General features: G+C 34.5%; 1 protein-coding gene across 1 annotated transcript in view; it reads left to right on the plus strand.

Moving 5' to 3' along the window:
- Agps (alkyldihydroxyacetonephosphate synthase) overlaps nucleotides 1–20,666 on the plus strand; it is a 608,793-nt gene that overhangs the window by 185,138 nt on the left and 402,989 nt on the right. Inside the window, exon 6 of the mRNA XM_090397415.1 lies at nucleotides 19,766–19,840. Coding sequence (XP_090253541.1) covers nucleotides 19,766–19,840 — 75 coding nt within the window. The remainder of the gene's footprint in view (nucleotides 1–19,765; nucleotides 19,841–20,666) is intronic.

Here is a 20,666-nt window from a genome sequence, read left to right on the forward strand (position 1 = left end):
CTTTTCTGAATGGAACATTCATAAACTTAGTCACTTCCCAAGTGAGTACTGCATGATCACTGTCACCAACTGGAGGCAGAATAGTTACATCTTTAACTGAAATGCCCTCTGACACAATAATCAAATCTAGCACCCTTTGACCTCGAGTTCCTTCTGTCACATGCTGCGTGAGGAAGTTGGCCTGCAACAGCTCAATAAATGCATTTTCATTCTTCTCATGAGATTCTACTGCTACCCAATCAATATTTGTATAATTAAAGTCTCCCATTATGATTACTCTTTTCGTGCTCACCTTTTCTATTTGGTGATGCATTTCTTCTTCACCAGCAATCGATCCACCAGGTCTGTAACAACACCCCACTGTGTAATTTGTCTTATTAGATTCCACCTCACACTAGATGGCTTCAAACTCACTGTCACATGAAATATTGTTAGTACTATTACTACATTTATAGGTCTCAACTCTAACTGGATTTAAGTCATCCGATATCATTAGCAGCATGCCCCCCTCCTCTCCTATCCACTCTATCCTTCCTAAAAATACTGTACCCATGACACTCGATACCAGTTAGTAGGTCTGATTCTGATAGCCAGGTCTCGCTAATTCCTACAATCTGAGGTTGCAACATATTGACTAAGGCAACAAACTCTACCTCTTTGTTTCTGTACACAAATACCCTTGTTTGCAGTCTGCCTGACCCAATTGGACAACTTGCAGATCTCTATTCTTCTCTAATGCTTTACACATGTAGACATCTTTGCACACATATGATTGGTCTCCGAACTGGATGAACACAAACCCGAAATCGTTTTCACCTCGTCAACATTCCCATAACAAATCCCATTCCCATCATTAACACAGTTATATACCATTTTCGCTCTTGCACTCACATTCACATCATTCCTCCCTTTATAATTTTGTTACAATGGAAACTTTTCAATTATTGACTGAGGCTTATGGTGAAAAGTGCATGTCTCATGCATGCATTTTTGAATGGCACAAATGATTTCCGGAAGGTAGAGAAAGCATGAAATATGATGATTGCCCAGGCTGCCCACGCACATTTACCGATGACAACATTAAAAAAGTGTGAGATGTGATTCGAAAAGACAGAAGGTTGGGTGTTTGATCTGTTGCTGAGAAAGTTCATTTGGACAGGGGAATGTGTTTGATACATTTTAACAGAAGAATTGAACTTGAAAAAGGTTTGTGCAAAAATGGTTCCAAAATGTTGTCAGATGAACAAAAACAATGTCACAAGGAACTGTTTGGACTTTTTGCAACGCATTAAGGATGAACCAGAGTTTTTGAATTTGGCAATTACTTGTGATGAAACGTGGATATTTATGTATGATCCAGAAACCAAGCAACAATCAATGCACTGGAATTCAGCAACATCTCTACGACCAAAAAAAGCACGTGTGAGTCGTTTGAAGTTCAAGGCCATGTTCATTGTTTTCTTTGATATCCAGTGTGTCGTAATGGCAGAGTGGGTTCCCAGCAGCCAGACGGTAAATCAGCAGTATTACCATGAAATCTTAAACTTGTGAGAAGGAAATGACATAATTGTAGAGAAATGGTTGGATTTTGTACCAAGACAATGCACCAGCCCACAACGCTTTGTATGTGAAGCAGTTTTTAGCTAATCACAACATCACTCTGCTTGAGCAACCACCCTATTTGTTAGACCTGGCTTCTGAGACTTCTACCTCTTCTCAAAGATCAAGTTGGTGCTCAAAGGAACCCATTTTTACTTTTGTAGAAGATGTCTAAGTAACATGCAGACCCTGCATAGGAAGCGGGAATAACTCGTAGTGAAAGAAAAGAAGATGTGAAAGCTAAAACGACGAAGATCGCCAACAGCCTTTAAGAAAATGATCTGAGAATTGCTTAGCACGTTGGCAGCATCATATGCAGCTGTGTCAACTCAGAAGGGAACTATTTTGAAGGAGATCACAGTTAATTTTCTCAATTTATTAAATAAAAGGAGATACAGGCACAGTCTCATTTTTTCTGTGTCAGACTTCATATATTAAAAATGAGGATATGTAAGGTTTTTGATAGCACTTTGACATAATAAAGTTTATTAGACACACATAGTCACAAGAATAAATAATTTTTATTTTTGCAATTATTTTGATCAGAATCTAAAAAGTGTAGGTTATTCTTAGGCACAAAATAATCACTAATCTAAATCTGAACTCCAGGTATTTTCAAATTGCATTAAGGAAAAAGGATAGAAAGTACTTTACCTTCATTTACATTTCATTCTTCTGAGGCATTTCTGGCCTGAATAAGTTTGCCTAGAGGAACACCTTAGTCTTCCTCTTGTTCTCTTTCCTGCCATCTTGGCACCAAGCACCTTTTCGCTAACCTTTCATCTCCATTCTTAATTTCCTGAAGAATGTCAGTTTGCACCTAATTTCTTGATGGCATTATTTCTGTTACTGGAGTAAAGGCTTAATAGACAATCTGATTTCAAAATGCAAGGGTGGTTACAAAATAAAATAAGATTACAGTTCACATCAAAATTAAGTGATTGAGAGATATGCAAGATAGAAACTTGACGTTGTTAGCATTCAGAGAAGATGTTCGCAAATAATGGCAGAGAAGATGTTCGCAAAACAAGTGTTTTTGTTTTGCTAGGATGATTTAGAAGTTTATGATGGAATTTCTGATGACGAAATGCTTGAAATTGAAACAGCAAACATGAATGAGAAGGAAGATTTTAAAAAAATAAGACTTTTGACTACAGTCAATGAAAATAATCTAATTAATGCATTCTTTGTGTCTGTCTTCAGATTATTCCATAATGTTTTCAATGAATATATTGTATTGTATTGATGTTTTGTACTAATACAGTTAAGTGCTCTCTACAACTTATTACTCATATGCCTCTCTGTGTAGAATAGTATCAAATCCATGTGAAATATATTAAATGTTTTCATTATTTACTTACTGTAATATGAGACAGCTGGAATAATAGAGAAATGTAATTCAAAATGAAACAGTGCTTTTATGCTTATAGAAAAACCTAATAGAAGAAGTTGCTTTTTTCAAGATGACTGGCTCATATACTTCATGTTTAAGATTTGTTTTTAGATCTTACAGATATGAATAAAATCACAAAACACATTGATTTCCTTTAAATAAGAATTAGAAGGCACAAAATAATCACTAATCTAAATCTGAACTCTAGGTATTTTCAAATTGCATTAAGGAAAGAGGATAGAAAGTACTTTACCTTCATTTATATTTCATTCTTCTGAGGCATTTCTGGCCTGAATCAGTTTGCCTGGAGGAAGACCTTAGTCTTCCTCTTGTTCTCTTTCTTGCCATCTTGGCACCAAGCACCTTTTTGCTAACCTTTCATCTCCATTCTGTTTAAGTGACCATACCACCTTATATTTGCTTTGCTCACACATTCTTGAATGAAAACAATATCAAGTTTGATTAATATAACAAAAAAGGAATTTACATGGGGAGACACTAAGCAAAAGGAATATGATTCCTTAAATTTAGTTCTAAGAATAGCTTTAATATTAATTTGTCCAAAATTTGGGGAAGTTTTTTTTTTTTTTTTTTTTTCCCCCAGATTGAGCAGTGATTGCATTGCTTTAAACCTATTTCTTTTATCTACATATAACTTTCAGGTGCTGAAATAAATTATTCTGTCCTGGAGAAAGAGGAACTGAGAGTTGTCTTTCTCTAAGAAAATTTATTGCTAGGATTTATTGCTGCTATTCTTATTTCTGATTATCAACTACTTCAATTTTTTTTCCTTATTGAAAGATAAAAAACAGTTTGAAGTTGATGGGCTCTAGAACATAAAGAATATGATATTGATATTAATTATATTCCAGGTAATAAAAATGTGGTGGCAGATTATCTCCCAGGGTCATTGAACTGAGATACTAAATTTAGAAACAGTCTTCTCAGTGTAATTTTAGGAATGAGGATTTTTAAATTAACAAAACAGATGAAGTAAATGGGTTTAAGGCTGAACATTTTGAAAAAATATATCTAGGAAAAAATTCAAAGGGCTGAATCTGCCTCTGAGGTTTTTTTCCCTTTGAAATGCTCTACTTAGATAGACATGGTGTATTATTATCAAGACAAACAGATGACTGTAGACTTAAACATTTTCTTTGTATTTATAATGAAACCTTAGATTCTCAATACTTTTCATGATTCTGATCTGGCTATCTAAATATATATCAGTGATCTGAAAGAACCTTGCACAGAAATATGCATTGTTTTGCAGTTGTACAAAAAATACTTCTCCTTGCACAGGAGACATTTTATGGAGAATTATGAGGAGTGATTTTAATTCGTACGTAAAATAATCACCTATGCCAACATAGATCTAACCTTTAGAGGCAAGGCATCTCCATAATCATTTCCTATGTTAGATAGACCATTTACAGTGTAGTGGTCTCACAACCGAACAAGGAAATAAATACATCAATGTTGCCATTTTATTTTATTTAGTGTTTGGTTAAGAAGAATACATGCATATGCCACCACATGCACGTGCCTGCATGTACACACACACACAAGGACATACAAGACAGTAAAGTACATAAGAGATAAATATAAAAGGATACAATAGTGTGAGGTGACACTATAATCATACATACATACAAAAATATACAAGTAAACATAAAATTAAAATTGAATATCTAACTACTGATGCACAATTATTCAAATTAAGTGGATGTTGAATCCAACATTATTTCAAAGCCGAATAGAGAAACTACAAGAGTTTCGTGCTGAATATAGAAACTATATAAAAGTTTCGGCGGATCCAAGCATAAGCAAGCCTTTCATGACAGGGGCAACTCGCAGTAAAGGTGAGCAAGCTCAAATCACTATCCTTAGTGTTTCCCATAATGTAAAATACATCTCCTAGCAGACATGTATGATGTTATACATTATGGGGAGGGGGGGGTCACTACCCAGACCGGTTTCGATCTTTTTTGAGGTCTCGTCAGTGGAATCCAGACCCAGATGTAAATGTAAATACTCAGTTTCTAGTGATGTAGAACTTGTATACTTTACCATACGAGTTGCCAAAAAAGGTGTCATATCACAAAAGGCACCAAGATTTACTGAAATAAGAGAGCCAAAAGGCTTCGCTTCACTTCCAGAAGTGTCTCACAACAATTCAGTAAATTCCTGTTCTCTCTTATCGTGAGATTTCTCTTCTACCCAATCAATGTTTGGAAAATTGAAGTCGCCCATAATGATCATTCGCTTGGTACCCATAAGGCTAAATTGGCAATGCATTTTTTTCGTCCCCTGCAACTGAGCCGCCAGGTCTGTAGCAGCATCCCGCCATATATTTCATCCTGTTAACCTCCACTTCACACCAGATACTCAAACTCACCTCTACATGGGGCATTGTTACCATCATTGTTTTCTTGTGTTTCTACCCTAACTGGACTTAAGTCAGCTGATATAATTAGTAGTACTCCTCCTCCTCTCCTATCCTTTCTGTCATTCCTAAAAATAGTATATCCGTTACACTTGATCCCACCTACCATATCTGATTCTGATAGCCAGGTTTCACTAGTGCCAACAATTTTAGGCCACATCGTATTCAATAAAGCAACAAACTCAACTCCTTTGTTTCTAATGCTCCTGGCATTCATGTATAGACATAATAAATTACGGCCTAGCCTATTCTTATAATTAGATATGCATTGTATTTGGTCTTGTTCTAGAATTTTCTCTTTTCCCAAGACATACTTAAAAGGTCCGAACCCAAAGCATATTTTTCCACTCCTTCGCCACATACATAACCATGTTCAAAGGCATTCACATCTTTATCTTGTTTGTATACCATGGCTGAACTTTCATATACATTTTTCCCATTTCTCTTTTGATGTTCTAGTTTCCCTGACTCTCTGCGTTAAGTCTCATACTAAGAAGTAATTTTTTTTTCCCACCATAACTGTTTCTGCTCGTCCTATGGATGTGTATTCCAAACTTTCTCAGCTTTGTTCCCAGTCAGAAACACCATCAACACATGCTTTTGAATATTTTCCATCAGTTTTTTATATATTGGAACAATATACAAAGACATCTTAAAGAATACAAAGTGGCTTTCAATATACAAAGAAAAAGATACTAAGTTATCATTTTTTCTTCAGATTATTCTAAATTCGCCACACAATCATTTGAGTCCTGAATTACTAAAAGTTCCAATCAATTTTGATCAGAACTTCTGGTAAGATCTTCTTTGATCAATGAGTCAAAATTCAGAGAGCATATTGCAAAGTTAGTAAAATAGTTCAACAAATTATTAGAATGTTGAAAAACATGCTTGCAAGTAAAGATAAGGAAGTTATTATCCCTCTTTATAAGACTATGATTCAGCCACCTCTTGACTACTGCACATAGATTTGGTCACCTGGGTTTCTTGGGGACCTGGAGGTGTTCGAAATTATTCAGAGATGAGTGACCGAGATAGTGACAGGTCTGTGCTCACTACAAGAATAAGTTGAGGTTTGTGGTTACAAAGTTTAGTTGATAGATGGAAAAGAGGGGATATGATAGAAACTTTTAAGATATTAAAGGGGTTTTATAAAATTGATGCAAGTGAAATTTTCAATATGTGACAAATAGGGAACTAGGAGTCATCCATGGAAGTTGTGTAAGAGTGTTGTTAGTGTGTGTGTGTGGGGGGGGGGGGATGACCAGATTTTTTGCATGGAGAGTAGTGAGGGAGGGGAATGGATTGCCAGAATTGGTTGTGAATTCCCTGATGGTGAATGAATTCAAGAAGAGGTGTTGATAGGATTTGTGTGTATGATGATTGATTTGGATCTTCTGCAGTGAGTCTCCAGACTCCATGGAGATGCTGTAATAATAATAATAAATCCATCTCTATTAAAATTTGCCATCTTTCGTAATGCTTCTTCAATCCTGCCATATTGGGGTTCTGATAAACACCTAGAACAAAAATGACTGGTTTGTGCAACAAGGGAAAGACTTTTTTCTCAGAGGGTTGTGAATGAAGTAGCAGCGTTGTAATAAGTGCAGAATAAATGAGAACAGGTTATCTTCCAGATGGTTCAAAAGATGCTTCAACTGTCTTGTTTTTCCATTTGAATTCAAAAATCTTTGCAATATCAGGAGGGTAATGGAATGTTGGTAAAAAGGGAAACAATGTCAAAGCTGATTCTTGTATTTGAATATCCTTGATTTTCTCAAGAAAATGTGTGGAATTCTCGATGAATGATCTAGATTGTCCAGTATGGACAGTTAATAAATCTGACAGAAATTTAGCAATTCTATCGGTGGGAGAGTCATTACAATTCACAATCGGTCTTACTATTGTGAATTGTATTTATTTCACTTTGACAAGCAGATAACACTCAACTAGACAGGTGAATTAGCAATTTAAACCGTAACTGATAAAATAACTAACATCCTAATAAATGCCAGATAATCATAAATTTAATCTGGAGAAGTCGGACTATATTTGGTTTCAGATTAATATGACTACACAGTCTAAGAAGGATGCCTTGTTAAGACATTAATCAGAAGTCAGAATTTCTAGAATCGGCAATTTGAGAGACTATTCTAGAAATAGGTCTCTCAAACCTATAGTAATTTCTATGCAGCAAAGATATCTTCTTCCATTTAATCCTGTGTGAAAGAATATCCCTAGTATGGTCTGCCAATCCCATCTTGCCATATAAATTATAAGAGATGTAATTTTTGCATTCAATGCAAAAATTGAATGTTGATCATCTCAATTGAGATGATCCTTACGATAACGGATGAAGATAACTAGATGAATAACTAGATAACTATCTTTGGAATCTGTATATAAATAGATAGGCTAAAGTGTTGGTGGACATTCATAACAATGCTGTATAAACAAAACTAAGAGAAAGAAATATAATTAACTTCTTGAATTTATTAAAATTTTGCTGGTTTTATAACCAACATTATCTGAGCACAAATTACAACTGTAGTAACCAAACAACATGTAGCATTTGAATTTTTTTAAGAGGATTGACATATTCCATCCACATGCACGGTTAGGTAGTGTTAATCAATTAACATCCAAAAATACACTTCGTAATAGAAAAAAAAAATTAATTTTCTAGAAATTCTAGACACACTACTGGCATGACTACCAAATGGTTCATTATCCTTTTCTGTTAAATCCAAACACACAGGAAGATATTTACCTGAGTAATCATATCACCAGCTATTCCAAGAGTACATATCCTCAAAACACTTGCACACAGTGCCAGGACTATTTGTCCAAATGACACAACCCTTGAAACTGAGCTCAGAAAGGTTCACACTTTTTTAGTTTGTGGCTACAACCCTGAAAAAAGGGATAAAATACTGCATCTTTCTCCCTCCCCCTCCCAACAAAAATTTAATTTTGCTAAGAATCAGGACCATTTTAAGGAAATTTCTAAGAGTTTAAGGATGTTTCAAGATCTGAATCCAAATTAAAATCCCAAAATTTGTAAGATTGTGATTTACTAAAAATCTTTATAAATGGGGGATAGGGGAAGAAAGAGTCAACCGGGTTCCACACACTTAAGGTGATACTGGATTTAAAAGCATGCAACCACTTTCTATTATATAATCAATCTTGTTTTTATAAATTCAATGTTCCTTATAAGGGTAAGACCTCAAAAAAGGATTTGCTTGAAGATGTTTTACATGGCTATAATTTTCAACCTTTTGTGAAAAATTAGGATACATTAATTATCAATAAAAAATGTTTATGAGGGAAGGAGGATTCAGAAAGAAATATGATTATAACATGATCTTGGCAAGACCAGAAATGTTGAACTACTCATTAGACATGAGTAAAGTTCAAGACAGATCGAACCTGAAAGAATTCAGTGTAGCACTATTACCTGCTACTAATGAATATAATCCTTCACGAAAATCTTACTGAGAATGTGCCTAATGAAATCTTGACACAGGTACATGCATTTCTCACAGTTTATTCAACTAAATTAAAAGTAACATCAAATGATATCTTAAATTTGAGTAATCCAAAAGGCTGAAAGATATTTTTCAATCCGAAATTTCAGCTAATAAACAAGTAAACACCTTTATTTCAATCCTTCCCAGAGGTTTCCAATCCCCTAATGTTAACAAGTATGGATGCATTAATTTGCTGAAGTCTGGAAGGCATTCATTCTAAAGACCACATTCAGTCTGAATTCTCTGAATTAACTTTGGTTTTATCTTGTAAGACCACATTGTTAGGACATTTATTATTTTTCAGTAAGAAGTGAATTGTTTCTACAACTATCCAATTGAGTGCTGTTTAACAATAAAGCAATGTTATGAAAAAGGTTGTAGACTTAATGTACATTGGGTGGGCTGTGTGTTAAATAATCTAAGAACCCCACTGTTTCAAAAATAGTAAAAGGATCTACATGTACTTCAAGGAATTACTGAAATATCTGGCAGAACCACAACGATAATCCAAAGCTGTTGCTTGTTAATAAGCAGAATCTAATATTTCACTGTGATAAATCACTAACAATGGTATTGTACACTGCTAACTTTTACAGATGAAATATGATATATGTTCTTAAGGTAATTTGCTGAGATTGTAAGCAATCTCAGCAAAATTTCAGATGATAACTTAGACCACAGACACAATGCAGCATGTTCTATTAACAGGGGCCAGCAAGGAACCTTCTTTATACCTTCAATGCATATAAAAATCTCATATAATTGTTAATTACAGTATTATATACATATCAGTCACTCAGTTAGAAACCTTTATTTAATAAAGTGTTGGACCTACGGTAGGACCTGGAATTATAGCACATTTTGGGTTTGGCATAGATTCCATAAGGTGTTTGATTGCATGTACATCATATCAGTTCTTTAACCAGATAGTTCTTTAACTGGTCAGATTTGATGGAAAAGGACTCTGCTCTCAGATCTGTTTTCCTGACATGCCCCCATCCATTCTCAATGGGATTCAGATCTGCACTTGTGGTCAGGGAAGATGTTGGAAGTTGCTGTCATGCTCGCTGAACCACAGCTGATGATAGAGGTGACAGTTTGTCTTTTGTAGATTCTGTCGTCCATGAAACAACCATCACCTGCTGGATAAAAAGTCGACATTGCAGGATGGGCTTGATCAGTCGGCAACAATGTTCAGATATTCCTCAGAAGACACCCAACCTTCCAGAAAAATTTGGGGAGCCATTCTGTACCAACAGAGCATGCTCCACACAATACACCACCTTAGGAACATTAAGTTTTACACAGCAAGCCGGGTTCATTGCTTCATGAGGCTCCTGCCAAACTCTGCCTACCATCAGTACAGAACATGTTGGACCATACGACTTTTTTTCCAGTCTTCCAGTGTCTAGTCATGGTGTTCCTGACACCATAGTAGATGAACTTTCTGGTTCTTTGCAGAAATCAGTGGTTTCCATATAGGCATGCAGTTGCCAATACCGATCCTCTTCAATTTCTTGTGCATAATTCAGTGAGATATGTCTGGGGAACAGCATTCATTAAATGCTTCTTTGGGGGAACCATTCTGTACCAACAGAGCATCCTCTACACAATACACCACTTTAAAACCTTGAGTTTTACACAGCAAGCTGGGTTCATTGCTTCATGAGGCTCCTGCCAAACTCTGCCTACCATTAGTACTGAATAAGTTGGTCAACTGCTGCACACAGGAAGTTTTGTTTGTCCATACAAGCCTTCTCAGACAATCTGTCAATCTTTGACAGTCTGTCAGAAATCTCGTTTCTGACAGACTGTCTTAGGACTACAGTTACATCTCTTAGACAAGTAATGTGGGTTATTATTCCACTGGTTAATCACTGGAATATCTCATCTTTTGAGAATTCAGTCAGCTCTGCTGTTTTCAAATTCGTGGCTCCAGCCAGACAACACCGCAATATGCCCTTCATTGAACTCCAAAAAATCCCTCCTCCCATTATGATCAACACTATTAATGATTACTGACCAGCAGCATTTTTAAAGAGTTGCCTAGAACTAATAGATGGAGATGCATGTGACCAAGTATTTTGCATATATGCTGCATAAGTAATGTTTACATATAGCTGCATAAAGGTTTTTCTAATTCAGTGACCAGTATGTGTAGATATTAAGTATAAATTTCATAAATAAAATTTAAGTTTTATGATTTATTATTTTTAAATTATTTGTATTTATTAACACAAATGTATGCCTTAGTATTACCAGAACTGGCAATGCGAAAAGAAACTTAAGTGTATTTCAAATAGTCAGCTTTCTTACCTTATTATATATTAATTATTACAATATACTATATATTGTAATCATAAGGGAATTAAACAGAAATAATGTGTATTTTGTGAAAATACTTTTTTCATTAGACTCAGGAGTGGAATGCCAAAACTACTTTAGATGCTATAACAGCACGATAGCAAGCTGTGTGCCCCAATTCCTGGACCATGGGTTTATGAGACTTACTTCAACATTGCTGATCATTGCAGGCCCACTAACTGACTGATATCTTGGCTAGCTTATCTAGCACAGCCCATCTTGCCAAAGTAGTTAAAGATTACTACGATCCTCCTTTCTGGATATCCACATGCCAAACATGGCACCAGAGTGCTGGATCCCAGTGATGATGATGATGATGGTGGTGGTCTGAAGATAGTATACTAAACCGCAAGAGAAGTATAGCAAATAATACAGGAAGAAAAGCAAAAAAAAAGAAGAATGAAAAGGGTCGGTACTATTGCTAGGAGGTCCCCCTCATCACAGGTGCCTCACAGGAAGTGATAGAAATATGGAGAACAGAAGGTCAAAAAATCTCTCTTAACTAAAAAATTAGATGTTAAGAAGAAAAATTTTAAGGATTCAAATCAAATTATAGATAATTCACAAAGCATTTCTAAATCAAAATGTATAGTCAAATGAATTAGAAACCCTAAAACCTTTTACTAGCATCCATAGCTCAGTTGCTTCAGATGAATCCTTTGGGTGGAAAGAACTGAGTTCAAATTCTGTCTATGACATGAGGAACCTTTATCAGGTCTTTTCAATCAATTAGGGAGGTAAAAGGTTTTTTCTCCTTGAAACGCGGGTTTTTCTTTCCTCAGAACAGCAAACCAGGCCCATGAACACAGATCTACAGCCAAAAAATACTTGCTCTTACAGGATGCAGTAGAGGTGCAACATGCCAGATGCATTAATTTGTTATGATCCCTACTCATCTTAAGGGACAGATGGGTCGAAGAAAAACTTTTACTAAAGAGAAAACAACAAAAACGTATATTATAAAGTCAAAAAATATTATTTAAAATTATATCTGATCTTAAGATGACTAATAACTCTCCTAGTAAATCAGATCCTCAAAAATAAGTACCAATTTCTCAGATACTTTTTTTTAATAAAGAGTTGATTCTTAATGATTCCAATTCCTAAGAATGAGCTATCCATTTAAGTTGACAGGTGTCTCTGACGCTGAAATTTCCACTTCAAAAAAGCAATGTACTTTCTTTTCATCCTTTATTTTATTTAAAGATTTCTCAATACCCTTCCAGAGAATTGTAAAACAACTATCTATAATAGTTATTTTTCAGCTCTCTAAAATAACCATTTCAGAAATAACTAGCTCTGCTTCAGAGTATTTAAAAATATGGTGATAAGCTATTTTACAATTTATACAGGAAAATATGACTACTTCATTGATTTCATGTGTCTTCCTGGGTTTTGGGGTTGACATAAGAAAACATTTTCAAAATTTTCCATAAATAAATCAGCACATGGCAAAGAAAGAGCACTGTCCATTTATGTACTGAATTTTTTAAAGTTTTCCAATTAGAAACTGTTGCCACATGCTAGAAATTAATATTAATGAATAACATTAAAAATATTAAAAACTATTTTTTGATGGTTACATACAATAAAATAAAACTGTTGGGAGAGAGAGAGACGATCGTTATGATTCAGATTTGGCCAATGTAAAAGGGCTTTGCAACTTATTATTATATAACACCACCAAGGAGTCCAAAGGACTCATCGAAGGAGGGCATCTACTTTACTACTCTGTTTCTACCACTCAATTCACCACCTACACAAACTGCAACTATCATCATCCACACCATCTACTGCCAACCACCACCACTAGTATTTTCATGGAGAATCACAAACATCCATGCCCATAGCAGGATTCAAACCCATAGCCTTTTGGCTAGAGAGCAGATATGCTAGCCACTTGGCCAACCAGGCTGGCTAACTTTCTTTGAAAAAGCTTTCAATATTTAAACCTGCGTCTATGGAGAAGACCAGCTTCATCCCCGGATGCTGTGTTTGGTGTCAATAATACCATGTTATGCCAAAACAGACTTTTGAGGTTTCATGTATTCGATATAATATTGATATTTATTAATTTTTTTCTTCAATAGAATGGCCTGTCTGCTCAAAGTATGTTACTGGTAATTGCTTGCTAATGATAGAGGTGACAGTTTGTCTTTTGTAGATGGCAACAGATGAGAACCATATCCCATAGCCCATTCTTATGAAAGACATTCCTGCAGACTGATGCAAAAATATGAATCACTATACCGTAAGCAAAAAATTACTTCTGACAACACTCCTATTAACATAAGGATTATGAATATTTCTGGACATTGTCTGATGCTGAAACTAGTATATACTAAAGGCCATGATTTTGCTGTGGACAACATAAACATAATCTGTCGGGACTTTCCAGCAAAGATGGTAATAAACTACACTTTGAAGCTGCTTTACTTTTTAAAAGCAAATTATCTTCATATAATTTATCTATTGCTGAAACCCGTGCACTGTTTTCATTAAGACAAAACAGCAATATATCTATTTCGAAAGCAGATGAATGAAAAGCTGTAGTAGTAATGGATAAGGCTGACTATGAGAGGAACATAGACTGCCTTTTATAGGATATCTTCACCTATCAAGAAATTAGTTATAATCCCACAAAAACACAAATTAATCAATTAAATAAGCTACTTGACGAAGTTGTTAGTTGGGATCAAAATACTTTGGACAAGTTGTACACTCATTTTGGAAGAACTACTCGTTTATATGGCCTCTCAAAAATTCATGAAGAAGGTTATAAATTAATACAATTCAAAATAATGGATAAATAAGAGAAGCTATTCAATATGTTACAGCTGCATAGTGTTAATGGGGCATTATATCAAGCAATACTTAGTGTTTATTTGAGTTGTAAGTCATCAGTTAGAATTGAAGGAAGTACAGGAAGTTGATTTAATGTTAAATCTGGTGTCAGACAAGCATGTACATTATCCCCTCTGTTATTCATTATCTATATGGATCATGTTATGAAGGAAAGTGGTATTAAGCCTGATATCAAAATTGGAAATGTTAATGTCATCTGTTTGCTTTATGCAGATTATGTTATACTTCTAAATAAATCCACTACAAGTCTGCAAGATTCCCTGACTAAATTGAATAACTGTTGTAATATATATGGTATGAAGGTCAGCAATAACAAGACAAAGACATTGAAAATAGGCAGAAGAATTGAAAATATCAATTGCATTGTGAATGGAGAACCTCTTGAACAAGTAAAACATTTCAGCTACTTAGGCATGATTTTTAGTGAAGATGGTAAATTAAATATGGAAATAGATAAAAGAATCAACAAAGCTGGTATGGTAGGAAGTCAAATGAATAAAGTTATATGTAATAATTGAGAGATTAGTTAAAACACTAAATTAGCTTTGTGCAAGACAGTGTTCAAACCAATTTTAACTTATGAATCTCAGAACTGGGTGAGAAGTAAAACACTTGACCAAAGACTAGAGACTGCAGATATGAGAGTCCTGAGAAAGATTAGGGGTATGAACAGATGACATCAATGGCAATATCATATTAAAACCAAGGATATTAGGAAAGAACTTGACATTGCCAGCATCCAGGAATTCGTTAGCAGAGCTAATCTCAGGCGGTATGGTCATTTAAACAGAATGGGAGAGGAAAGATTAGCAAAACAAGTGTTCTCTGCCAGGTTGGCAGGAAAAAGACCCAAAGGAAGATCAAGATATAGGTGGATTGATATGGAAGTGTTTTTTCACTTGGCTATGCTACAAATTATATATTTGTTTAATCCTTTATCCAAGTGTAAGCAAACAAAGTTTGCACCTGAAATATTTTTAGGACTGGGGCAACTCATGATAAAGGTGGTATAAGCTTTGATCACTTGCCTTAGTATCCCATAATGCAAAGTACATAGCCTTATGGGTATGTATAATGCTATGCATTATGGAAAGGATCACTACCCAGATTGGTTTAGACTTTTATTGAGGTCTTGTCAGTGGGAGCTAGACTCAGAGGTAGTGATACCAAGGTGAAAGTAATGCAAAAAAAAACTTCCATCAACTATCTCTTATCCAGAGAATTTTAATAATATGATATTGACACCTTTTGGCAACTGGTATATGGTGATATGACTTTTGAATTACTTCCGCCTTAGTATCACCATCTCTGGGTCTAGCTCCCACTGACAAGACCTCAATAAAGGTCGAAACCGGTCTGGGTCATGATCCTTTGCATTATGGGATACTAAGGTAAGTGATTACAGCTTATGCCACAAGTTGCCCCAGTCCTGAAAATATTTCAGGTGCAAACTTTGTTTGCTTACACTTGGATAAAGGATTAAACCAGATATGTAACTGGTAGCATAGCCAAGTGAAAAAACTTCCATTATACAGAATTAGCTTAAATATTTTATTTATTCTGTATGTTTACCACTGAGATACTTATTTGTCTATTGCTTGTTGATTTTCATTCCAAATTTGTTGAACTTGTAGTAGTTTTGTGTAGGAGTATAACAACTTTCGCATAAACTGAAGAGGTAATTTAAAATTTCTGGTTTTGATATTAGGCTTAATGCCAATTTTCTTTATAATGTTATCTATATGTGTCAGTAACTGTTGGGATGGTGTTCACCCTTTTATTACACCTGATGTAACATGAAATCCCCTATTTGTATTGCCTTCAGTTCTAACTGTGGACCTCCACATATGAGTGTAGGCTATATAAAACTTAAATACAGATCTTTGTTGTATTCCAGTGATTTGTGGATTATCTTTAGAGACAGTCCACCAATCATTGGAATACTACAAAACTTGCAGACTGTCTTAGAAATCTTTGTTCCTCAATTTTTCCATCACCTCTTAATTATGTTTGCAGACATCTTAACAAGGAGCATTGTCTTTATACTCTCTAAAATTGTCTTATTGGTCATTCTTGTAGTTTATGGGATTCTTAACAGTCTCCTCAACACCCATCATTAAAATGAATCAGTTAGCTTTCTGTCTTTCTTCCTAATATCCAGCTTCACATCATACATAACTACTGGAAATACCATTACTTTGACAATTCTAACTTTCTTGGCCTTACTCACACCTCTGTCTTTCATAATGTTTGCCAGGTTTAACATAGCTTTTTTTTTCCATGACTATCCTTCATTTAATTTCATCTTGACATTTATCATTATTTCTGATTCTGGATCCCAGTACATCATAACTTTTAATGATTTCTGTTTTATCTTCCTCTATTATAAATTCATTTAAATTGCCAGAAGCCATCACTTTTGTTTTGCTGATGTTTAAATTAAGCCCAGCTTTATCATTTTCCCTCTTAAGTAAATATAATCCAACTATAATTGGATTAAAAAGAAAACAGAAGAATTATTTAAATCAGTCATATCCTTGCCTGCAGATAGAGTTAAAAACTACTGCTGCACTATGCTCGTTCTCTGAGGATGTATGGTTTGCCCAAGATTCAAAAACGGAACATACAGCTTTGGCTGATAGTGGAAGGTACCAACAGCACCAGTTATCATATAGCCAAGAAACTAGAATCAACACTCGAGGAGTTGGTAGGTCCTTCCCCTTCCTATTTTAAAAACACATAACACTTTGTAAATGAAATTAAGGGCATCAAGCTTGATAAAAAATAATTTATTAATTTTGACATAGCTACCATTTTCACAAATGTTCCAACCAATGACACAATTCTTCTTTTGCAGAACAGATTCCCACCTGATATCACAGTGCTCTTTGCCCATCTGCTATATGCTGTTTTTTGAGCAACATGCTCTAGATTACTTTACTTTAAAACTCAAAGTCTGGCTTAGATACGTTGATGATGTTTTCATTATCTGGTCCCATGGCCACCTACACAAATGCATACAATTGAAATTGAAAGTCAGAACACACTTCCTTTTCTTGAAGGAAAGACTGCCAGAACGATACCATGAACCTACACATACTGTTCAATATATACACACACACAGTATTACCACAACCCAATGCAAAAACTAGTGTGTCATTAATACACTAAAAAAGGGCTTTAAAGATTTGTTTCAGTGAGCAAGCACTTAAACATGAATTAAAACGTTATCAGCAGTACCTTCCTGAAAAGGGCAATAGCAAAAATGCTGTTAACAAAATTCTTCACAAAACTGTACTTAAAAATAAACTAGATTACAATAAACTGTGGCCATTCCGTACATTAAAGGGATCAGATAAAATACTACAGAAACGCAACTTTAATGCCACTTTTTAATCCCCTGCAAAATGAAATAACTTATTGAACTCATCCAAGGATCTGCTTCCTCCACTGGCCCACCCTATATATACTGTATTCATGTTTAAGTGCTTGCCCACTGAAACAAATGAAGTCCAGTTTTTATATGTTCCGAAAAAATTAACATAAACGTCACATTAAATATAACAACTATGACAAATCTGGCTTTTCTGATCATGCCTTGAATACTCTACATAGAATTGACTGGAAAAGCACCTTTTGTTTACATTACACCAAATCATGGTATGAGCACAAATATAAAGATGCCTGTGAAATTCTTATTTGTTACCCTAATCCTAGCAAAATCAGTGGTCTAAAAATCCCAAGAATACGGATGGCACATATTTTACCCACATATCCTTTTGATCTAAGAGTTAATTATAATTAGGACTGTAGTAATTTAGGATCTTGGTGTTCATATAACAAACACCTATGTTAAATTATTGATTAGGCCACCAAATTTGCTGTATTTAAAAGTGTTTATTTTGTATTTGGTAGTTAGAATTGAAGGAAGTACATGAAGAAAGTTTAATGTTAAATCTGGTGTGAAACAAGGATGTACATTATCCCCTCTGTTATTCATTATCTATATGGATTACATTATGAAGGAAAGTGGTATTAAACATGATATCAAAATTGGAGATGTTAATGTCAGCTCTCTTTGCTTTATGCAGACGATGTTATACTTCTAAATAAATCCGCTACAAGTCTGCAAGATTCCCTGACTAAATTGAATAACTGTTGTAATAGATATGGTATGAAGGTCAACAATAAAAAGACAAAGAAAATAGACAGAATTGTTGAAAATGTCAACAGCATTGTGAATGGAGAACCTGTGGAACAAGTAAAACATTTCAGCTACTTAGGCACGATTTTTAGTGAAGATGGTAAATTAAATATGGAAATAGACAACAGCATCAACAAAGCTGGTATGGTAGGAAGTCTGTTGAATAAATTCATATGGAATAAGAGAGAAATTAGTCAGAACACTAAATTAGCTGTATACAAGACAGTGTTCAAACCAGTTTTAACTTATGGATCAGAGCTTGGTTAGAAGTAAAACACTTGACCAAAGACTAGAGATATATCAGATATGAGAGTCCTGAGAAAGATTACAGGTATGAACAGATGGCATCAATGGCAATATCATATTAAAAACAAGGATATTAGGAAAGAACTTGACATTGTCAACATCCAGGAATGCGTTAGCAGAGCTAATCTCAGGTAGCATGGTCACTTAAACAGAATATGCGAGGAAAGATTAGCAAAACAAGTGTTCTCTGCCAGGTTGGCAGGAAAAAGACAGAGAGAGAGAAATACCAAAATATAGGTGGATTGATACAATAAAAAAAAAATTTCTTAGAAGACAGAAATATAAGACAATAATATTGGAGTCTTGACATTTAACAGAGTGATTTGGAGGAAAATTGTAGATGGGAAGTTAGTTATGATGTAAATTTTTCATGTAGTACTATCATATCCTGTACACTCTTTGATGGTATATATCAGAAATTTGATGATGATGAAAAGTATTTATGTGAATTTGTTCTCTGATGTTATAAATAGAATATAGTTTTGATGTAGTTTTTTTCCCCCACTAGGGATCATGCCAGTAGAATAATGGTTGATCAAATCACTGTCACTTTGGCATACTGTTTGAAATGTAATAGCTTGGCTTTGTATATATATATATATATATGTGCATGTGTGTGTGTGTATACTCCAAATAATGACAATATGAAGATTGGAACATGAGGAAATTAGTTATTATTCCTAACACAGTAGGCTACACAATTTACTGAAATGAATGCCAATGTATAAGCCTTTTTATCAGAAGAAGAAGTAGTGATACAGCTTGACTTTGATTGTTTGATGGCCTAAAATTCTTAAGATGATTCTTGAGATTTTTAGACCATTAAGATTAAAGTGGTTGATTAGAATCTCACAGGTTACATAGTATGTTTAATATTTAATAAAAGATATTGATTTGGATTGAAATGGCTTAATTATATTTCCTTGAATCAAATTATTTAGTTATACACATCTCCATCCTGTATTCATTTAATGCATATAAAATAGCATTTAGTATTGAAGGTTTTGCAAATTGTATTTCTAAACATTCCCTTAAAAATGCTTTAATTTTAATAGGTCATACCATGAAGGAAATATTCATACTCAGAGAAGGAAGATTTCAGCGCATACCTGATATTGTTGTGTGGCCAAGTAAGTTAATATAAAAAAAACTCCAATACTAAGAAAATGTTGTACAAAACACCCTAAATTGCCTACTTCCTGACCTCTCAAATGTTTATCTAATACTGGATAGTTTCTTTGAGGTATCTATTTTGCTGATTCTTTTGTGTGATATGTCAAGAGATTATCTTCGTTTATTAGAAAAGTTATTTTCTCATCATCCTGAGTTAGTTGATTTAAAAATACTTCTTACATTCTAGAACATTTCTTTCCTAATATGACAATCCCATATATGATTTGCCTAGCTAGAGATATGCAAGTCTTTTCAGCATACTAGATGCTAGCAAAAAATGCTTCACAAAGTCTAATATCAGCATTTCTGTTTTAAAAGTAATTCACTCCACTGTAACAAATTATTCCTTGCCCTTATGAGTTTGTTACTCCATCTTTATGCTTATTATCCATCATTTGAGAGGGTTCTTTCTGCATTCAGTTCAGCGAATGCCGAAAGAAGAAGCAGAGAATACAGAAATTGACCAACAAGTTGAGGATTTCCCAGAGCAAAATGGAAAGATCATTACTTGGTATAGAAATTACAAAGTTGGATTAGAGCTCAGACTATAGTGCTTGTTTACTGAAACAAATGAAGTCCTGTTTTTATATGTTCTGAAAAAATTAACATAAATGGCACATTAATTTTAACAACTTGGCAAATCTGGCCTTTCTGATCATGCCCTGGATACTCTACATTGAATTGACTGGAAAAGCACCTTTTGTTTACATTACACCAAATCATGGTATGAGCATAAATATAATATTTATTTATTATAATAGCTATTAAAAGATTCAAATGCCA

Source organism: Typopeltis vanoorti, chromosome 9 (genome assembly GCF_054136105.1).
Source record: "Typopeltis vanoorti isolate ZY-2024b chromosome 9, IOZ_Tvanoo_1.0, whole genome shotgun sequence".
Taxonomy (NCBI): domain Eukaryota; kingdom Metazoa; phylum Arthropoda; class Arachnida; order Uropygi; family Thelyphonidae; genus Typopeltis; species Typopeltis vanoorti.